Source organism: Empidonax traillii, unplaced genomic scaffold, assembly GCF_003031625.1.
Source record: "Empidonax traillii isolate 1590-97213 ecotype Southwest subspecies unplaced genomic scaffold, ASM303162v1 scaffold801:size538433, whole genome shotgun sequence".
In the NCBI taxonomy this organism is placed as follows: Eukaryota; Metazoa; Chordata; class Aves; order Passeriformes; family Tyrannidae; genus Empidonax; species Empidonax traillii.
The window spans coordinates 353,753-375,372 of record NW_020955994.1 but is presented as its reverse complement, the minus strand read 5'-3'; the positions used below and the strand labels follow the sequence as shown (position 1 = coordinate 375,372).

The following is a 21,620-nucleotide window of genomic DNA, read 5'->3' as shown; positions in this document are numbered from 1 at the left end:
GAACAACTCATTTGCTTTTACTTATTCCACAAAAATTGTTACCTCAGTAAAAGCTTACAGGAAGCAGGTTTACAGGCGTGATGGGGAACAGAGTAACTACTTTCATAAGGCTGTCTTGTGGTCTCAAATGTTTAAATTTGAGAAGTTCCTTGCTCTGCAAAAGAGAATTTAAGTGTTCACAGAGGACCTCAGCCTTTCACTTCTGCCTTCCACAAGACTATAGCAAGCCAGATGGGAGCTTTCTCTTTCCCATTCTTCTGCACTTACGCAGATGTTCAGCAGAGAACACCATGCATGGTGGCTCTCTGTTTTTAAAAAGGAGTTTAAAAACTAGAATCAAGTCAGCAATAAGGCAAGTTAGTCTCTCCTAACCCCCACTCCATATGAAAACTTAATTTAGCTTCTCTAATACAGACAAGCCTTTGGGAACTAGTCTTTCCTGGAAAATGAAGTCAATACACCAAGTCAGCTGTTGACTTGCAAAGGTGCTGTCTGAGATAAGGGCTTGCGTGAACTATTTTTCTGCTACATAACTAGTATGTTTTATAAAACGGAGTTTTAAGGTATTTTGAGCATTCTTAGCTCTTAGTAACCGGGTTAACTAGTATATGGAAGCAAGATTAACTTTTATTAGCTTGAAGTATCATATTTTATTCAATTGATAAGAAATATCATAATACATTATGCATCTGCCAGTTATAGTCCATTTTAGTTGGTTCCAAAACCTAAGCAGTAAATGACTAAGACAGTTTATCTAGTTAAACTGAAAAAACAGCATTCCACACAGCCAGTACTAGAGATGTCAACCGTATAGTAATTCCAGCATAATGTTGTTATGGCTTTCCAGAAAGTCATGGAGTTAACAAATTAGAACACATCAAGAGCCATTTTCCAAAGATTTATTGAAGTAGCGACAGGTTGCTCATACTGTGCTGGAAAAAAGCAGTTTTATTGAATTCTGATACTTAAAAACAGTATTGCAGCACAAGATATTGCTATTTGTAAACTAGACTCCATTGTAAACTCTAATCTTTCAGGGAGAGTCAGTTTGCAAGATCTAAGACCTATTTCCTAGCATAATCATCTTGCGCTCATGGAAAAACTGCAGAAAGGCACTTGAAAGCTGTTTCTTCCTTTAAGACATGGACTTTTTCAATCTTGCTGGTAAGAATTTCTCCTGCATTTATTAAGTTTGCATCTTCACTTCAGCTCTACTCCAAGTCATCATGATGCTGGGAAGTTTCATTAATAACCTGATGAAAAACAGAAATACTTGCATGAAGTTTTAAGAGGAAGATTGCTGGGGTTTTTTTAGACTTAGATGTGGAACATCCAGTACCTCAAAAATCTGAACAAATGGATATCAGCTCTCACTTTTAAATGAGAAGTTCTAGTTTGCAAAGAGCCTGCAGAAACCATTTAAGCTTTATTGACTTAAGATTCACAACAGCATCTTGTCCCAAACAAGTACCTCTGTTTGCTGCCAGATTTCCTAAGGAAATCTTTTGAGAAATGCTAACTTGGGTGAACTTAAATACTCAATAGACAGGTAACTGTCAGAAACTTAAGGTTTTACTGTCAGATGAATTTTATGAACTTTTCCATGGAAGCCTATTTGCTACAACTGTATGTTAAGTCACACAACCTGAACTGTCAGTTTCTGTTCTACTCAATATTTACTGCAATATAAAGGCTGCACTAAGGTAACCAGCTGTGACAGAAATAAAATTAAAAGTTACTACCAACCTGTCCATCTCTAGTTTCGACGGTCTTAATTAGAAGTGTCCTCTTTGAGTGAGTGTCAACCATTGGCTGAGACTCAATGTTGGTTTCTGCAGAAGAAAGTGTATTATTACCAATAGTCTGGGTGAAGGACCTCCTCAAAGAAATGAGGTGTAATAGACTTGAGTGTCTACTTTCAGAATAACAATTGAGTACACAAAGAAGTTTGTGGTTCTGAATAAGCCACATTTTCTCCCTGTTGCCCTTAAAGCACCTTCAGCAGGCATCTAAACTAATCACTTGCTATGTATTGACATTTTTAAACAAGTGTCCAGGAACACAAGAGTCTTACCATCCAAGGTTAAGTAACTGCAAGTTGTAATTTTAGTTTTATTCAAGAAAAACATTCACAACCAACTGCAGCTACACAAGTTCAAAAGCCAGCATAAAAGGAACTATCCAAAACCCTCTTGCTAGTGACAGAAAAACTGGCTAAACTGAAATAGCAGAAACAGCTTACCTCTCAGGTTCAAAGAAGCAAAGGTTGGAATGGGCATGTTAATCCTAAAGGAAAAAAGAAATGGATAAAATCAGACATGGGTGTAGATTGTCTTCCAGTAATTGCCATTTAGAAAGAGTCTGCATGCAATTACCTGCTCTCTTCACCCTCCAGCAGTTTTCTGTAGGTGGCAATCTCAATATCAAGAGCCATCTTTACATTCAGCAGGTCCTGGTACTCGCGCAGATGGCGAGCCATTTCTTCCTTCATGTTCTGAATCTCATCCTGCAGACGGCCAATAGTGTCCTGGTAGTTAGCAGCTTCCACAGCAAAGTTCTCCTCCATTTCACGCATTTGGCGCTCCAGGGACTCATTCTGGGAGAGAACAACAAAATCAAGCACTGCTGCAGTTCAGCCACTCTTCCCCACTCTCAAAACCCTTAGCATTTCAAAAAAAGAAAGTTATGTTACATTAGCATCCTTTCCGAAAGTGCCCAGATGTCCAAAATTTGTCATCTCCTTATCTTCCCCTTGCGGAGTCAAGGAGGGTTATTCTGCTACATGACTCGAGGTGTGCCATGTATTTGTTTTACCAGGTGGCAAAGCGATCCCTTACAGTAAGCCCAACACATGCAGTACAAGTCAGCATACAAGCAGTCCTCAGGGAGGGGACCTGCAGGTGTACTTAACACTGTTAAATTCACTTCAAGACAGCCTTTAGGGCAGTCAGGTTTTAGCAGCAGCAAAATTTGTGCCTCCTTTCCACTGCTCCTCTAGCTTTTTTGATATGGCTTCAGCTGTGCCTGACTGATGAGGCATAAACACTTCCAGAAAGTGCTACATAAACAGTGAATATTATAGCAAGAGAATGAAGTCATTGTTTATAGCTTCAATAAGACTAGTTCAGTGTACCAATCTGACCAGTGCACTGCCATGCATGCAGGAAAACTGAGCCCACGGCATCATTTTCGTAAAGTACTAATAAGCTGCTGTATTGCATGGCAGATCACCTGTATTCACATCTAGATCAACAACTAAACTGCAGTGCAGTGCTTAAAGCTGCAAAGGGAAGAATGCCCCAACAACTGCTGTCTTCTACTTACGCTTCCCTTAAGAGCATCAACTTCGCAGGTGAGAGACTGGATCTGTCTGCGGTACTCATTGGCTTCTTGCTTGGCCTGGCGCAGGGCATCGTTGTTCCTGTTAGCAGCTTCGGAGAGATCTGCAAACTGTGCAAAGCCCCAGTTTGGTTAGCACAACACTTCAACAGACATGGTGAAACAGACTTTTTGTGGATTCAGCATCTGAGGGCGTCTGAAGCCACTACAAGTGTTAACACCCAAAATATTTGAATATTAGCATTTGTAGCAAATTTTCATACTTGTTTCCCTACCCTGTATGTTTCCATCTTCTCACCATTCTTTCACCCATTTGCTCACTTGTTTTTCCAGTACTTCATCTAACATCTGCTTTCAGGTATAAGCATGGGAAAGACCCCAAGCATGCATCCACGATTTTGATACTCTACTTATGGCACAGAATGTTTTCAGTTGTACTCTTTCCAGACTAGTTTAAAAATTACTTTGTGTCATGGTTGTGTTCATGTCCAGTAGAGACTGAGTGCTACAGCAAAGCTGTTATGTACAATTGTTTTGAGTGCCTGACACATTTCACTTACTTTGGACTTGTACCACTCTTCAGCTTCCTGAAGATTCTTAGCAGCAACACTTTCATACTGTTGGCGAACATCACGCAGGGCAGCAGTGAGATCAGGCTTAGAAACGTCCATATCAATTTGGATGTGCTGTTCCTGGAGTTGGGCCTGCAGTTCTCGGATTTCCTTAAGAGAGAAGCAGACACTCAATGTTATTACACAAAAGCATACAGAACCTACACAGGTAAGGACTCTGGGACAGCTCCAGTAAAGAATTTACTCACATGCCAGACAGTCAACATCTAAACACAGCCCCCGTTATCCAGCTTACCTCATCATGAAGCTTCTTCAAGAAGACAATCTCCTCTTGCAGGGACTCAACTTTGCGCTCAAGATCAAGACGTGCCAGAGAGGCATTGTCAACATCCTGACCAGAGAGAAGAATGATTCACGGTCTTACAAAACTGAGGTAGAGAAGTCTTTTACAGCAAGTTCAGCAGCATACAACAGACTGATCTGAGCTTTTTGGCAAGACAATAAGAAATCAAAAACTATAAGAAAGCCTTTTGCCATCTCCTACCCTAGCTGAAACCATTATATACACCTTTATTGTGATTTTTGTGAACTATACAGCCTATGCATCTCCAACAACATATTGGCGTGATCAAGAAAACACAGATCATGAAGTAAATCCTGCTTGAAAATGAAACAGATACGTGAGTCAGAAGCCAGCAATAAGGGCTTCTAGCTTGACTACACTGAGAAAGAGCCTTGCAATTTACAAACTTCCATTCTTTCCAGTAGGGCTTAAAAGTGCAAACCATGCGCCTACGTGCCTATCAGTGGGCTTGGTTTATGGACTCCTTGGTGACCAAACACAGAGCCCTTTAGGACCACAGACCACAGTTGAAAACATACTTGTAAAAGCTAGTGAGGTATGTATAGGAACTGCAGCATTTACCTCTCCAAACAGTTCAACAAGCCTCCCTTGAGAAAAAGAGGGCATGAGCATAAACGCAAATCGAGTTACTCATCGTTGCCTACACCCTCATAGTTGCTGGCAAACACTCCACCTTTTGCTGGACAGAGATAGTCTTAATCAACAGCAAAAATTCACTTAGGGCATAACAGAAGACACACCATGAGTGTCACACGGGAGTAGCTTGAAATAATTCAAAAACATACCTTAAGACTAAACATTGATTGGTAACTTCTTACATTTTAAATGTGTAGGACAACTAGTTTGCAAAGGAGACGATTGTTCCTTTCACAGTAGTTACATACACAGTCGCATGATTGTGCTCACAGGGTATTAACTTATCAGGTTTTCACAGCTTACTTTAAAGCTATTTTGGATTGCCCAAAATTCCTAATCAGCAGTTCTTACCATTATGACACCTTTGAAATAAAGCGTGGTTTTCCTAGCCTCCCAGAAAGCCATTCCTTGGATCACTCCTACTCTGGGGTAAAGTTCTTGCTCCTGAAGAATTCTTCTGTTGTCTTTATCCAGCAAAATACCTCTTTCATGTGTTATTCTACAACTTCTCTATCAAATCTAGTTTTCCACCCCACAGTTCATACTGGCTCTGTTTTTCTGTTCAGGGAAGGAATTTCATAATTAATTTGTTCTCCTTCTCACAAAAACCTCTCAAGATCATTCTGGCAGAAAATTACATGGCTATGACCCAACACAGTCGGTCAGATATCCCAAGAGTTTCTAGTGGATTTTACAAAAATCTTCATCCTGAAGACTAATTTTTTTTTTCTGAACAACTGAATATCTACAGGATTTTTAGGACCTTATCATAAATTGAAAGAATCTTCAACTGAAGACACTTAATATATTGTATGTGCTTTACCATATGCTACCATTTGTATATTCCCTATCATTAAGATTCAGTGTATCAGTATTTTCTACATTTATGGAGAACCACATAAATGAATAACCTACTTGTAGCCTGAGCAAAGTATGAGTCATAGATACATGCAACTGGAGTACCCACTGATTTTATCCTACAAGACTCTTTAATGCATGCCCCATAATTCACAGGTTGAGCATCTCTGTTTACTTGAAACACACCTCAAGTTATCCAGGAGCTGACCTGTTAGTCTTGTCATAGGTTCATGACCTATTCCTTGCTGCCAATGGAGTTGGCAACACTGCAATAACTAACTTCCCCACTAATTGTGATGCTTGCTTTGCCCCAAAGGAAAGAATTCACTGAATCTTTACACTTATTTTATGCAGTATACCCCTCAGCACATGAGTATAATCACATCTTTGCCCAGGAGAATTAAATTAAAATTCAGTACACATGAGTAGAACAGTCACTGAAGCAGGTAGCTTTTAGAAATAAAAACCCAAATATTTTTTCACCTTGTTTAAAAAAAAATGAAGTATACAACTTCTCCATCAAGTAGGAAGTATTTTTGATGCTACATCAGAGCAGCAAAATAGCTGCTGAAGTGTTCTGAATCCATGTATAAAACTTTCTAGTGGAAGAATATAATGGTTTAATAAAAAGCTGGGCTTTTTCTTTTTTTTTTCTTTTTAACAATGGAAAACACAACAGGATATTTCAACTTCAGCGTTCTATGAATTTCATTTCACTTTCAGGAGAACAATACTGAAACAGATTTAGTTTTCAAAACCTGTACGTTAACCCTACCCTTCCCAGTGAGGAAAACCAAGGTATTACTGTTGTTCAAATAAAACACACCAGCATGCAACAGTTATATCACGAGTGCATTTAGTGTAGAGTTTCCACAGACAAAGATTTTCATTTCTTATGCACAATCTACACTGTAGGAAGTTAAACGGATGCAGTTTTGATTGTACTGCACACACAGATCTGCTAGAGGTTGATCTCCTGAATGACCCCTTTCCAAAGTGCAGGGAAGAGCTGGAGAATGAGTGTGGGATAGATACATACAGAGCCAAGTTCACTTTAAAGCCTAGAGTCTTCATAAAGTTCAATTGGTTTGAAATATAGACACGCTTAAAGTGCCCCAGTTAAGGACAAAAGATCATGTAAAAGCCAACTTTAAGTCAATTGACCCTTCAACTGAATTCAGCAATGAATCAGAGTAGATCAGGTTCTCTTAAAACTTAAATGCTTCTGCATGGAACTTCATATTGTTAAATTGGCTTAGCACGCAAAAAACCCATAAGCTTAATTAAGGCAGTATCTCAAACTGTTCTGTTTCAAACTTCTTATCCCAGAATGCCTGGGAGGATGGAATTCCCAGGCTCTGAATGGGAATAGGTGTTTCAGTTTCCACACATTATCTCATGGAGACACCTGCTATCCTTCAAGGACTATAAATATACTGCCGTCAAAAGCCTTGCCCAGAGAAATGCTGACAATCAAGCGGTGATTTCCTGAATGGTGACTTCTTTTAATGCCTACGAAGAGCTCTGGAACAATATCAGCCTGTACCCAGCTGCCTGGAGATAAGGGCAGTCACTTCCAGCCTGGAGGAATGCTAGCAATGCTGTTTTACACCAGCAGTTTTAGGGAAGAGACCTTGTTTTGAGAAGGCACATTCCTAAATATCTTCTAGTCCAAACAAGGTTTAATCCAAGTTGAAAGCTTGTTTTGCATAAGTGAAAACCTGAGCTTAACAATTTTTGAACACTCTTTGCACAGTTGGTTCTGGTTGTCATGTAGGCTTTAGTTTATCTGGATAACATCATAGCATCCTACAGAGATTAAATTCTAATGTAACTTTTTTTCTATGTTAACATCTTTGTTTTACAGAGGACTAAATTCCATGTTCTTAATACCCAGAGGAGCTCAGGCTCAACTGCTGTGACCTCACCCTGAGGAACAAATTGTCTACTTCTTGTCAGCAGACAACAACCACATGAAAAATTTTAAATTTTAAACTATTGCCCAGTGATGCACTGTCCAAAGTGATTCATCGAAAAGGAGTTCTGATTTGTATAAAAAATGGACAATATACATGGTAGACACATTTTGCTAGAAATATGCCTGCACCATTACACATTTAGTAAGAATGCAGCCCACTGCGCCCTCCCCTCCGACACAAAGGGATCTATTATTTCAATCTGCTGCCACCACACTTGCCAGAATGCCTGTATCTGCATTCCACGGTGAATCCCATAGAAACCATTAATACCCTTCAGCGAAGCGAGCAGATGGCCCCCTTTCACTTTTATTGGATCGGAAAGTGATTCCACGTTGGAGCGTTTTTTGTAAAACAGGCTAGACTTGGATAAAGCAGGACAATAGTTTCCCTCCCCTCCCCTCAGACGGCAGCATCCCCCTAAAGAAAACACGGAGGGTTTGCGTGAGAACTGACGAAATCTCTTTGTGCGGGGAAAGCAAACTCCTGCAGTCCCACCCTCCGTCCCGGGCACTGCCACCACCTCCTCAGTCCCTCCTCTCCGACCCCTCCCTCCCTCCAGCCCCTACTAACCTGTCTGAAGGACTGCAGGGTGTTCTCGGCCTCCTCCCTCTGAAGCATCTCTTCTTGCAACCTGGAAAGAGCAAGAAGGGGTGAGGAGGGAGCGCGGGGTCCCCCAAATCCCCCGCCCAGCCTCCCCACGGCCCGGTACCGCTCGGGATGCTCAGGGGCCGCCTCTGCGCCAGCGCACGGGGAGGGGGGGCGGCAGCGGGAGTCGCCAGCAGCCCGAACCCGCGTCCCCCCGGCACACTCACTTCTCCCGCAGCCGCATGATGTCGTCGGCGAGGTTGTCCCTCTCCACTTCCACGCGTGCCTTGTCGTTGGTGAGCTGGTCCACCTGCCGCCGGAGCTCCCGCATCTCCTCCTCGTAGAGGTCGCCCAAGCGGGACGTGCCCTTGCCCTTGAGCTGCTCCAGCTCGGCCAGCAGAATCTTGTTCTGCTGCTCCAGGAAGCGCACCTTGTCGATGTAGTTGGCGAAGCGGTCATTTAGCTCCTGCAGCTCAACCTTCTCGTTGGTGCGGTTCGCCTTGAACTCCGTGTTGATGGCGTCGGCCAGGGAGAAGTCCACGGAGTCGTGGAGCCGCATGGGCGGCATGCTGCTCCGCAGCCGCACCGACGTCGTCTTGCTGGCGTACATGCCGCCGGGCGAGGCGGACACGTACCGGGCCGTGCTGGGCCGCAGGGCGCTGCCCAGCGAGTACCGGGTGCTCGACGTGATGTAGCGGGTGCCGGTGCTGGGGCGGCTGCCCCCGCCGAACATGCGGCGGTACGAGGAGTTCTTGGTGCTGATGCTCATGGCGGCGGCGGCGGCGGAGCGGGCTTTGTAATCCGGGAGCGGAGCGGGGCAACTCGAACGGACTGCGGGCGAAGAAGGGCGGTGGCCGGCACCCGGGCCCCTTCTTATGGGGCGGCACCGCCCTTGGCTGGGCCCGCCCCGCCGGGCACGTCCCGCCCGCCGCCGGCCCGCGGGGAGGGGGCGGTGGCCGCGGACACAAAGGCGGCGAGCGGGGCGGTTCGGGGAGTGGAGAGTGGGCAGCAGTCTCTGCCTTTTTGAGCCCCGCGGGACGGCACATTTCCGCCGGGCTTACGGGACGTGGCAGGGAGGGCGCGGCGGGGCGGTGGCCCGCGGATGGGGGCGCGGGGATCCCCGGCACGGCGCGCCCGAGGAGGACGGTGGTGATGGCAGCGGCATCCTCGGCTGCGAGGAAACCGCGCTGAGCTTCCCCTTGTCTCTCGCTGTCCCCCTTCGAGAGCGAGCGCTGTGACTGCAAAGACGGGGTTGGCAGGTTTAATTTGTGTCACAGAACTGGCAAAATACTCAAAACAACCCACTGACACCTCTCTGTAGGTATGATGTGTATATATATATATATAAATATGTATGTAAAAGAAACTTTCTGAGAACCTTTGTTTTCTTTCTGAGCTTTCTGAAAGAGTAAAAGTAGGAGAGACTGATGCTAACTGTTCACAAAGGGCTGCCAAATCTTCAAAATAAACAGACAGAAAAATCTTGTGTGTGTTTCTTTAGCTGCCTCCCATGACAGCAATATCCGCTCCTACGTCTATACTAAAGACATAGCCTTTACAGGCTAAATATGTTTTCCCCTCTAGCTGTGTGAACAGTTACACGAGTAAGGCTTAATTCTGCCGTTATTGTAACAGTGATCCCAGAAAAAACGTACTTTTTTTAGTGTGGACAGTACAGTATTGAAATAGCTGCATTCAGGGTCTTGCTCCTGGATATTAACTAGGATAGTGGCAGGCTTTATTTTAACAAAGGTTTGTTTCTGCAGTGTTGTACCCAGCAGACTTTTGCTATTAATTTCAGTAGGCATATGGTCAGAGTCTTAGGAAACACCTGGCAAAATTGTAATTATTCATTAGACATGATTTGCAAATGGACATAAAAGACCAGAAAAAAATCCCAGTGTTTCAAGAGCAATTTTACTATCAAAATAGGGCTACCAACAGTAGAGAAGAATGATGTAGCTGGTACAGGGCAATAGCAATGGCATATGAGTTAGCATAGAAAAACTTTGATTGAGAAGCAGCAGATTGTTTTCAGTAAGAATGCAGAAGCTTTTAAAGGGAGATGACAGAATCCCTGCCATTTAGATAAATTAAACTTGAGTGGCCAAAGCACGACTCATATTCTCTCCTTCTGCACTGATGCATCAGGTAAGGGACAACTTTTTCCTCTTTGCTATGGGAAGTGAGTGATACAATGTAGAGGTGTTATCTGCAGTGTATTACTTCAGCACTTACGAGATGCAAAACTACCATTGATTTTTAATTCTTTTTAGCTTGCAGTCCTGCAGAGGCAAGTATCTGCACTGGAAGTTTTGATAAATCTGAACATGAACAGTGGGTGGAGAGAAAGGTCATTTTTACACTCCAGTTCATAGTAAAGTCAGCTATTGTCCTTCAGGTATTGTACCTTACAAGGGAGAATTTGAACCCATATATTTTATTAAAGATCTTGTTTTTTTTAAAGAAAACTGTGTTTTAGTTTTATTCTGTTGGCAACCAGAAGTGCAGGAATGCAGTTTGTTTCTAAATGTAGGTCCTTGAGGTTTTAGTTTCCTTTATTCACTCAAGCAAAGGAAGCTGACAAGGTTGAGCTACTGAAATGCTTGCAGCATAAGTCCTGGGCTACAGCTTGTTCCATTCACCCACTGAATAAGAGGCAGAGGTCACACGGCATTCCTGAGGCTAAATGTTCCTGAAACCCAGCCTGGATGCTGATGTGCTGCCCAGCCCTCTCAGAGCTCTATTTAAGCCATCAAGTTTGAGCTGTAAGCCTTCGTGAGCCCTGGCACAAAAGCACATACTGATTCTATGAGCAGGCAAAAAGCAAACCAGCACATAATCAACAGCCTCATGGATTAAAGATGTTTTACTCAGAAATACTGATAGTTGTAGCAGATTGTTGGTTTTTTAAAGGTGTGCTGGTGCCCAATCTGCTTTTTCTAACAGAAAATAACTTGCTTATGCTTCATAAAACCTTCAGTGGCAGACATATGCAACAGTCATCCTCATTCAGGAAGTACTTTGCCCCCAGAATCCAAGGTGTTTATTTTAGTAAATATGATCCACCCCCCTCATATTTCATGTGTAATTTCCATATGTTTATGTCACTGCTGCCATATGTACTCTTGGCCACCTGCCCCATTGCTGTTTCTCACTATGAAATGGCCAGATATTGTCAGCTGTTGGGATTACAGTAAAACTTTAGGTGCCTTTTGCTGGTTGGCACTTACACAGGTGCATAAATGGAGAAAGCTCTAAGTTTCTTGTAAGGCTGTAATAGATTAGAGGCGCATTTTCATGCCAAACCCCAAAGGGAATCAAACATATCCCCTTGAATACAAAAAGAGCTCCACTCTTCTTTTCAGGAAAGACTCTATCTCAGTGTAGCCTTAAAAATCATAGAAAGTATGCTTTGAATGGAAATGAAATCACAGTAATCAGTCTAGCTTTATGGAAAATGCTATGGTACTCTCAGTCAGTGATGGAGATCTTGACCACTTCTGACATGAAGAACAGACAGCTGATAGAATCGCTCAGCACCACATTGGGGATTATTCATAAACTACTAGTTGTCATCTGTGTTGTTTTCTGTGATGCCTTCCTTTGCAATTCTGGTACCTAGTAGCTGGCTGGTCAGTCTGAAATACCACTTACCTCTTTAGAGGTAGATCTGAGGTCAGACAATAGCACTCTTAAAAAAGAAACAGGTTTTTTTGTTGTGAGACTTTCAGTTCATGCTGCAGAATTTTTAATTACTTTTTTGGGCTTTTTCCAGAGGATTATGTATTGGTTCACTGCTAGGAACGAAACACAGAATCAAGCCATAGAAGTTTAGCAAAAAGCCCCTGTATTGCATGTAACTGCCATTAGCAGGTAAAATGGGTGTGCATAGAGAGAGGGTACAGATGCATGAATGGCTTTATGCTGAATCTCTGTTGCCCTAAAAATGAAAATGTCCTCGTAACAGAATGTCTATGATTTTCTTGCAAAAATAGCCATTGGTCTGAAAATATCACTGAAAAGAGTGGCATTCACTCTTTTTTTTTTTTTTTTTTTTTTTTTTTTTTTTTTTTTTTTTTTTTTTTTTTTGTTTGTTTTATTTTTTATTTACCATTTCATTAAAATAGTAAGAAACTACAGCAATTTAGTCCAAGTATTGAATTTGCTTTCCAGTTATTATAAACCTTGACCAAACAGATGTGAATGCTTTCATTAATCAGATTTATGCTCTTTTTTCCAAAGCTTCTGCTTCCAGGAGGTATTCCAGGACCCATAAATATTAAATAACCATGAAAATCATCCTGCTATGCAAATACAATCATTTTTGTTGTCAGTACCACACAGCAGTCTTTAAGCCCTGGCATGGATGGCGCTGTAGAGGCATTCCTTCACACTTTCCCTGGGCCATGAGTATTGGACAAACTCTGGGCAATAGGGACCTGCTTTAACATGAGGAAATGAAAAGCTCTTAATGCCCCATAGACAACTGAAGAGGAACTCTGCAAAGTGCTCAGCCACAGCAAGTGCTGTGTGCTATCACTTGAGTGACTGCTGAGCTTTCAGTGCCAAACAGCACTTCCTCCTGCAGCCACAGCCTGAAAACACTGCTATGGTTTTGAAAACAGAAAGGTCCATGTTTCCAAAAAAAAAAATAAATGGATTCTGGTTCTAAATCTTCACATGAGACCTGTCCCTCCCTTTAGCTGGGAGCCAAGTGGAAGGAGAGGCCTCCAAGAAAGGCCAGTGCATCAAGGGCAGAGATGATTTTTCTGAACCCAGAGATTCCATCTCCCTGCATGCCAACTGGGAAGAGCTGATTTGGGTTGGTGCATATCACCAGGCTGCAGAACATCTAAGTGTTCAAGCACTGAAGTCTCCCCTTGTGAGTAACTTCCTTGACTAATTGAGGTCTTAAGAAAGAAATTGGCAAATTCTTTTATGAAATGTATTTTTAAAATAATGTTGCCTATAGTCATTGCCAGTGTTGCAAAGCATATCAAGTGGGTGTGACAAGCTGCTGATTTTTTCAAGCAAATGACTATACTCAAAACTAACCAACCCTGTTTAAAATACTCTATTTTAATGTATAATGAACTATATGAAACTGGCAGGGGTTTCATCAGTAGGGAAGTGATCTGAACATGACTCAAGCCACCCAATTGCATGACTTACATTTCCAAAGAATTATTATTGTCATGCATTAAGTTCCTCTCTACTGTGGTTTCTAATTGCCAGAATAGAATGTTTTCGGTGTAAAAATAGGACATTTCTGTACCAAACTGGGTGCTCATTTTCAAAGCCAGTATGGCCCTATACACTGAGTTCTTCTCAAACACCATGCACAGTTCTAGCAATATGAGAGGGAGGGAAGGGAAGGGAAGGGAAGGGAAGGGAAGGGAAGGGAAGGGAAGNTGACTGGGACATAAAGGACAATGTTTTCCAAACTGACAAAAGGTTTGGCATGGTTTAAAGCTCAGTCTGAAACTCTTTATGCAGAAGTAATTTCCAGAATAAACAAAGTCTCTCAGCCTTGATTTGGATGCCCAACAATAGACAATTTGCAATTTTATTTCTCCACTGTCCTTTGTTTCATGAAATTTGTATTTTTTCAAGTACCAATAAATTGTTCAAGGATCATGATGGGCACTTCATAAAGAACATTTAACTTAAATATCAGATAAAATATTTAAATTGATAGCTTAAGTTTTCAGTAGGATCTATGTAAAATGTATAGTGTGCGTAGCTTCTTTCTGTCCTTTGTCCCATTGCCAACTTGTCCATCTTGATGTTGCTCAGAGCTCAGTTGCTACCCCTGCAGCAAACTGTTGGCACATGTAGAAGTCAACAGTGTGGATGAACATTCATGTGTCATGTTACAATGGGAAGCCGTATCAGTCTGCAATCACGGTTTTAAATTTTGAGATTGTAACCTTTTTCAAAGATCAGTCATCCATTATCCCTTTCAGAAAAAGCTAAAAGAAGTGATTCTAGCATGCCATTAATGAACCCCATCAGTTAAACATTTACTACTTCTTTTTGGCTAGGTTTTTTTTTGAAGCAAACTGCCTAAAGAGCTCCTCTAGCCAAAAAAACAATTAAATCTGAGGAGTGATTTCATTCTTCTCTTTCCTCCAGTTCCATCATTTACACAAAGAATAAATAGCGTAATGTTTTCATGCCATGATATACCAGGAAATGATGATCTTTCTGAGGAAGAGGCAGGACTCTGCAATGGAATCATTAATTGCATGCAGCAATTGTTCCATTCTTCCTCTGAGATGCCCAGGACAAGCAGAACAGTACTAGTTCCTCAAGGCCAAGTTTTTAGTGGATTCCCCAGTCCAAGTTCTCGTGCCAAACCCTTGGTTCCAATGAGACTCATAAACTGAGCGTACATTGTGTTAGCCACTCTGGAGTTAGTTGGCTCCTTTCAAAGGGAAGAGGCGGTGGTGCACACACCCCAAAGCTGAGAAGACTGAGTTTCTGAGAAGACGGACTGTTTTTACATGCCAGCTCTATGCCTAATCTCCAAGTATAAATACACTCTGCCCAGTTGGGATTAAGGAGGTAAGATGATCCAGATTTAAGATGCCTAAAATATTGTGGGCTACAAGGAACTGAGTGGAAAATTTGTTAAATACTGAACAGATAATGCATGTGGCTGGAGAAGGAAGAAAGCAAATATCTCTATGAGTGGAGGTGTCCACCCTTTTCAGGTTGAAAGGTGTCTTGTTTTCAACTACATACAAAATTCATTATCTACCTGACATTTTCCTTAAGAATTTGGTCTTGTATATGGTCATTGGTTGGGAGAGAGTTTGTGTAGGATGACAGAAGGAAAGACCTAACATCTATTTAGACACTTTGTAGGTGTTTGAGTTTTGCTGATTCAGACTTTTGCCAGTGTTTGTGGCTGTTCATTTGACACGGATGAGGCATTTGCCATGAACTCCATGACATGGAAATTACCAAGTCTACCATGTAAATCCAAAGCACATCAGAATGAAACAACATACAGGTCAGATGTCGCAATTTTTAAAGAGAGAGGCGTGGCTTCCCCTGGATATGGTAATGCCACTGTCCTGCAGTTGTATTCCAAAAATAATCAAGTTCTGTGGTATCAAGAGGAATCTTGGGATATATATCCTGCAGATGAAGGACACAATACTATTATATTACAATACACATTTTGCCTGGACTAGCAATGATAACGGGAATTATGCACAATTCAGGTTAATAATTACTTGAGTTTAATGTTAGGTTTCAAACAATAGTGCCCCATACCATAGGAGGTGAGTGCTACATCTGACTTGGCACTGAAACTGCAATGAAATCATCCTCAGGGACTTCATCTGACATGCAGAGTATCCATTCGACAATTCAGCAATTTCCCATTTTATTTTTCTTATGAATTATGTGAAACATGTTTGCTGGAGTTTTAATTCAGCCCAACTCTCTAAAGCTGAATACTGACATTCCCAGTCCATACTGGCATATGTTTTCTGCAAGATGATTTCTTCAGAAATAGTTATTTTAGGACTTCTTGACCTTTTCAGGTTAGGCTTATTGGGACTTTCCTCTTCAGGCTTCTTAAAAAATAACATTAAAAATTCACAGCCCTTTTTCTAAAAACTACACTGTTATATTTTACCTAGGATTTTTTTCAGAACAGTTTGTCAATTTATCCTTAATTTCAGCTTATCCTTACAAAATTTCACATCTTCTTCTGTGTTTTACTATAAACTATTTTACAAGAGACTTTCTGGTAGATAGTATATTGGTGTGTTTGGCAGACATCTGTAGACATGTACAAAGTGAGACAGAGAATATTTACAGTACAATCACTTCTGTAATTGCAGTTAATAAGTGGTATCAAATAGCTTTAAATTAGCTTCAAAATAACTCATTTGCAAATGCCAGCAATATAGCCAGGTTGGAAGCCATCTCTGTGCTGCCTAGGCACTAAGTGCTCAGCTTCTTGGGCAGATTTTACTGCACTTACTGTGTACAAGTGTGGTTTATCTAATCTGAAGGTAGCTCAGCAACTCCAAAGTTACAGCTCTGCTGTGGCTGCATTAAAGGTTTTCTTTCTTTCTGGAGGAAATACCCTACTACTGAAATAGTACCACCGTGGCATAAAAGATCTCATTTCCTGTGCTAACTACAGTCTTAGTCAAAGATTAAACTCATCACACGGGACTGAATGAAAAAAACCCAAAGTTTGGGCAAGGGCTGAACTCCTTAAAAGACAAGACTGTGGTGTACAAAAGCGTCACTGGAGGTGAAAAGTCCTGCTTTAAGTAAAAAGTTACGAGGCACATCCAGGCCCACCATCTGCACTCCTTTTCTCTCCTTTCCCTCATCCCCCCCCTCCTCCAACAGAGCAACAAGCACCGCACCATTTTCTCCTGCCCCTGCAAGCGAGCTGGGATCTCCCACGCCATTACCTCATCCTGAACTGATTCCCCCCTAACAAGGTCTGGCTCTGCGCCTGCTGTCACCCATTTCCTGTGACCCTTCAAGGGTCTGATTCAAAACGCATTTGTTGCACCAGCAATCTTTTGACTGACTGCAGTGGGCCTTTTAGAGCTCAGTCTGTTTAGTTCTGTTCAGCGAAGGCTTTATATGATTTTTAAATTTTTTTTTTCTTTGCTTACTAGCCTTTTTTTATCCTCTATTTTTTTAGTCAAGCACTGGAATGTGTAAGTACAACAAGAAAGTCAATAACCTCATGTAAACATATGCCTCTCATCCAGTCAGGATGACCACTGCAGGCCAAACATAACAAACAGGCCAGATTTATTTAGATTTAAATGTATTTAAATCAGAAAAGTGAAGATTTAGTTAGAGAAGCATTGTCTTTTTATTCCTTATTTCCTATAGTATATGCATAGCACCAGGACCTGAAAATAAAATCCTGAAATGGAGCTATTAATATATTTGAAAAGCAAAAGGTTAAAAATGTTTGTGCCTCTTCATTCTTCCCAATAATTTCAGCTACATAAATTTCTCCTATATAAAGTTTTTAGAAATGCATTGGGAGAGGCTGACAAACCTAGTTTCATGTGGGTTTCATTTCTAGTCTTGCAGATGCCTGGCATTATAAATGAAAATCATAGGCTTCCTTAGCCATGTGGGCACGGCCCATAAAGCTTCCTGGAAACACCACATCTGTGGCTGACAGCTACTTTTACTGAGCATCACTTCAGCAGAAACCGAGTCTGATAAATTCCTTCCTGACACATTACATCCGGTACAGATTGGTTTTGATAAACTGCAAAAGGTTTTCAATTTTATTAGTAACCTACTGGACCAATGGTTGTGAAAACAATAATTCATGCTGTGCAGTCTTAGTATTTTTTTCAGTTCAGTGGTTGCATTGCAAGGGTATGACATCCTCACATTTTTCATGGCCACAGTGATTTCTGACTCAGAACATGAGCTTCCCTTCTAGACAGCTGAGATATCTGTATACTCTTCCTGATCCATACGTAGGTATTTAGTAGGTTATACTGGACATGCAGACACAAGTAGCATTTTTCATTGTTCAGCCATCACCACTGATATTTGCTTGGACTGAAGTTTTGGCTGACCACAGTGAAGGCCCTTTAAAACATCTGGTGCATCAGCAGCAGGAGATTTTCTTGCTGTCTCTCCATTTTTAGAATATAGAGGAAATGCTCACAAATACTTCCCAGCTACAAATCTACTACCTTCCATCACTCAGCCTTATGTGGAGGGGTTACATTCCTGGCTTCTGTAAAACCCAGGGACATACTCTGCAGACTGGCAACCTGCTGCTCAAAGCCAGCAGCAGGAGAGGCCCTTCTGGTGTCTTCCTGTCTCCTCTGCTGCAGATAGGAGGGCAGGGAGTAGAGTTACCTGTAACTGCAGAAGGTTTGAGATGCCTATGAAAAGTGTTGTGCATGTTTGTTATGTGCATTTGTTGCTGGTGTGAGTTATAGAAACACAAGTGTGAAAATCTTTTCTTCTCACTTGGGGAACAAGAGTACACAGCCCAGTTCATATTTTGTAATTTTACCTTTCAAATGCCAAGTACAACGCTGAATCTTATGGCAGTAGTTTTTGCATGTTTCTGTGATGTTCCTTAGCAGCAGTGCTAATTGTAACGTTTTTAGCAATTCTAAAGCATTTTAAGGAGCGAAAATATTGCAGTGGTTTCGTCTGTGTGTTCCTCTTACCACATGTAACTGTTTCACTGGATGTGTTTCTTGTTACCAGGGCAACAATTACAAATCGAACATGATTACCTGTATCATACCACTCATCAGAGATGTGGGCAAACTTTGGAAACTTCTGAGAAAATGTTGCCAGTTGGTGGGAGGAGGAGGTTTTCAAAAGCTGTCTCAATGAAAATGCTGATACCACGTGCTTATGTCAAAACTTTAAATGTATCTGTTTGCTTAAAATACATTTTACTATAAATATATTAGAGTCAAGAAAATAGCTGCTTCATCAATGCATTATCATAGTTATGTAGATGGGCTCATTTAGAACAAACAAACTAACATAATTTTAGAATAGCCTGTCACTTGCTATTTAAAGCCAGCTATATTGTGGAGCCATAATTCATACCTGAAACAGCCCATACTTGTGCCCTAAATAATGTTAAGAGTACAGAGCTCAGCATTGGACTTCAACTCTGTTATTAATCTCCTCTGTTAATAAAATGAAATGTAGCTTGACATTTACTATGTGCTGGGAACAGAGTAAGAAGGATCTGTCACAATATCCAAATTTCAGTAAGTCAGAGAGAACCAGTTGGGAAATCTTGCGGACATGTGGCTGCTTTCGGGTCACAAGACAAAGCATGAGTAACGTTTAGCCTGCCCCATAGCCGTGGCAGCATGTGTTAGCAAGATTTCCTGAGTGAAGCATGAACAAATGCTTTCAGAGGGCTTATCCACTCTCTGCCATCATTCAGCTTTTTGTAAGAAGAAAGATATGTACGACCATGGATTTCAGCACTTCTCGGCCATTGCCCCAGTTTCTGAAATAAGCAGCATACCTTAAATACCATTATGTAAGGTCGAATCCAAAAAGTACGGTTATTATTATGCTGACTTTACATTTATAAAGTGAAGAGCACTACAAGTAACTGTTTCCAGATTCCCTGTTTGCATTTTCGGTCCTTTTCGTGGCTGTCAATTAATAATGAGAACTAGGTTAGGGCAGACACAGTCATACAAAACGATAAAACCATCTACTGGCAGTTGTTTAAAAATGAACACTAGGGAAATTTTGGTGTTTCCCACTCTTTGCAAAAGGAAGCCAATAAAATCCAAACCTATTTAAGAATTTTTTTTGCCGGAGTGTAGGTGTTTTGATTGGATTCTCCAATTTACTACACTGGTGGAGGAGGTAGCTGGAGGATTTCCCCTAAGCAGGGAGTGTTCTATACTGCCTCTGCATAGCAGAGATGTCTCTGCTGCTTTTTCCATCAGACTCCATTTTTCCTATGTGTGAATGGCAATAATACCTTGGAGTCAGGGAAAGGATAAGGAAAAACAGGTCTCAGTGCTGTCTCCCTATCTGATATTAATTGTTCCAGGTACTGGAAGCTCCAAATAAATGAACTGTTCTGGCTAACTCCAGCTCCCATTCCTTAGAGAACCTCACATTGCTGTGATCTGTAGGTTATGGAAATAGTAAGGCAAGAAGCTCACACTCATTCATCAGCTTTATTAATTGCAATAGTCTAAAAGCTGCCATTTTCTTTAGTTTCACGTTGCATCTATACTTTGAAGGGGTTCTGCTGAATTGTATCTTCTTATCTGGTAATAACCTTGCTCTTTGTAGCCATCTTCATCATATTGAACCCTTTTCTTCAGAGCCTTCAGCATCTTTATCCCATGACTGTTTTCTCCAGCCAGCACATTCCTGGCTCTTTCAGTTTCTCTCAGTTCTCTGTCAACTACCTGTGCAGGAAACCTGCCCACTGTTGGTTGCAATGCGTGCTGCTCTCCTCCGGTACCTCGGCTGCTGCACTTACTTTCACAAATCCGAGACATAGACTTTGGACTTCTTGTTTTTGTCACCTGTTTATTTCCATGGCTGACAAATAAAGAAGCAGTCCCATACTCTGTTAATGAAGATCCACAGGTGAATGACAGAACTGTTTTGAAAAAGTTGGCAAGGACCAATATTCTTTGAAATTTTGTTTTCCATTCTACCATTTTCCATAGTTGATGCATCCCATATGCTGCATGAGTATGCTGAAAAGCAGCAGATTTCTCTCTTTTTTGCCCTCCAGTTTCAGAAAAAAATTCTTCCTCCACTGCAAGTCAAGGTAGGAGCTATTATGACATGCTGTATATATTCCTCAAATCTAACTTATTTTTGACAGGTTTCTAAGAGGCCCCACAAAAATATAATTAAATCAAGAAACTATTAGAGAAACATGTTGAGGTTTGGTTTTAATGTTTCATCTTCACTTTACAATGTGAATCTGCAAACTGAGAACTGAGGCAAAGGTCTGCTTGTCTGTGGTGTGTAACCCAGGTAACAGTCTGCAAGCTATTCACTTTGGTTGAGTCATATATGCATATATATATATGTCATATATATATATGTCATATATATATATGTGTATATATATATATGCAGACATATATATATATGTATAAATGTATCTATCTAACATTTGTTTTAAAAACAAACTACTTTTCATGGGCAACGATGTCATTGTATAGCTTCTTCCTTTTCAATTTAGCAACAGCAGTTTCGCAGTCTTGGGGCAAATTAGTACAGTTTCACCAGTTATTTCCTTCCTTCCTGTTCCAACACTGGTGCAGGCTTTGAAATGACTTCTCAAAAAACACCACCTACGGCCGAAATCACCGTCGAGGCCATTTCCATCAGCTGCCCAGCCGGACAGCAGACACGCTCCCTCATGGGGATAAATCTCCTTTGCCACCCCGCATCCCTCTTCTCCCTGTGCCCTGGTTCCAGCCACCCGAATTGATTTCGGATGACCCCAGAGGGTTCACTGCGGGCAGCGGGCCCCGCTCCCGGCCCCTCTCGGCCGTGAGGGCGCAGGTGGCGGAGCCAGGGGCAGCCCCGCCCCACGGCCACCTCTGGGGCAGCAGAGGGTGGCTTCATCCTCCGGGTTTGAGCCCGCTCTGAAGCTTCCCGAGCGATCAGCGGTGCCCGGGGCAGCCGCGGCTCCGGAGCAGCCGCCCGGCCGGGGCAGGCGGGAGGGGGGAACGAAAGAGCGGCGGAACGGGCGGGCAGCGCTCGGGGAGCGGCCGGGCGGGCGCGGCT

The 21,620-nt window shown here is 41.9% G+C and overlaps 1 protein-coding gene across 1 annotated transcript; it reads right to left on the bottom strand.

Moving 5' to 3' along the window:
• Positions 1 to 630: 630 nt before the first annotated feature.
• Positions 631 to 9,194, bottom strand: VIM (vimentin). The gene is made up of 9 exons (XM_027901596.1): positions 8,561 to 9,194; positions 8,319 to 8,379; positions 4,207 to 4,302; positions 3,900 to 4,061; positions 3,325 to 3,450; positions 2,376 to 2,596; positions 2,243 to 2,286; positions 1,747 to 1,832; positions 631 to 1,253 (listed from the first exon to the last, which is right to left on the bottom strand). Exons 1-9 carry the CDS (start codon positions 9,100 to 9,102, stop codon positions 1,212 to 1,214), a joined length of 1,380 nt encoding a protein of 459 aa, XP_027757397.1. The 5' UTR covers positions 9,103 to 9,194; the 3' UTR covers positions 631 to 1,211.
• Positions 9,195 to 21,620: the final 12,426 nt, after the last annotated feature.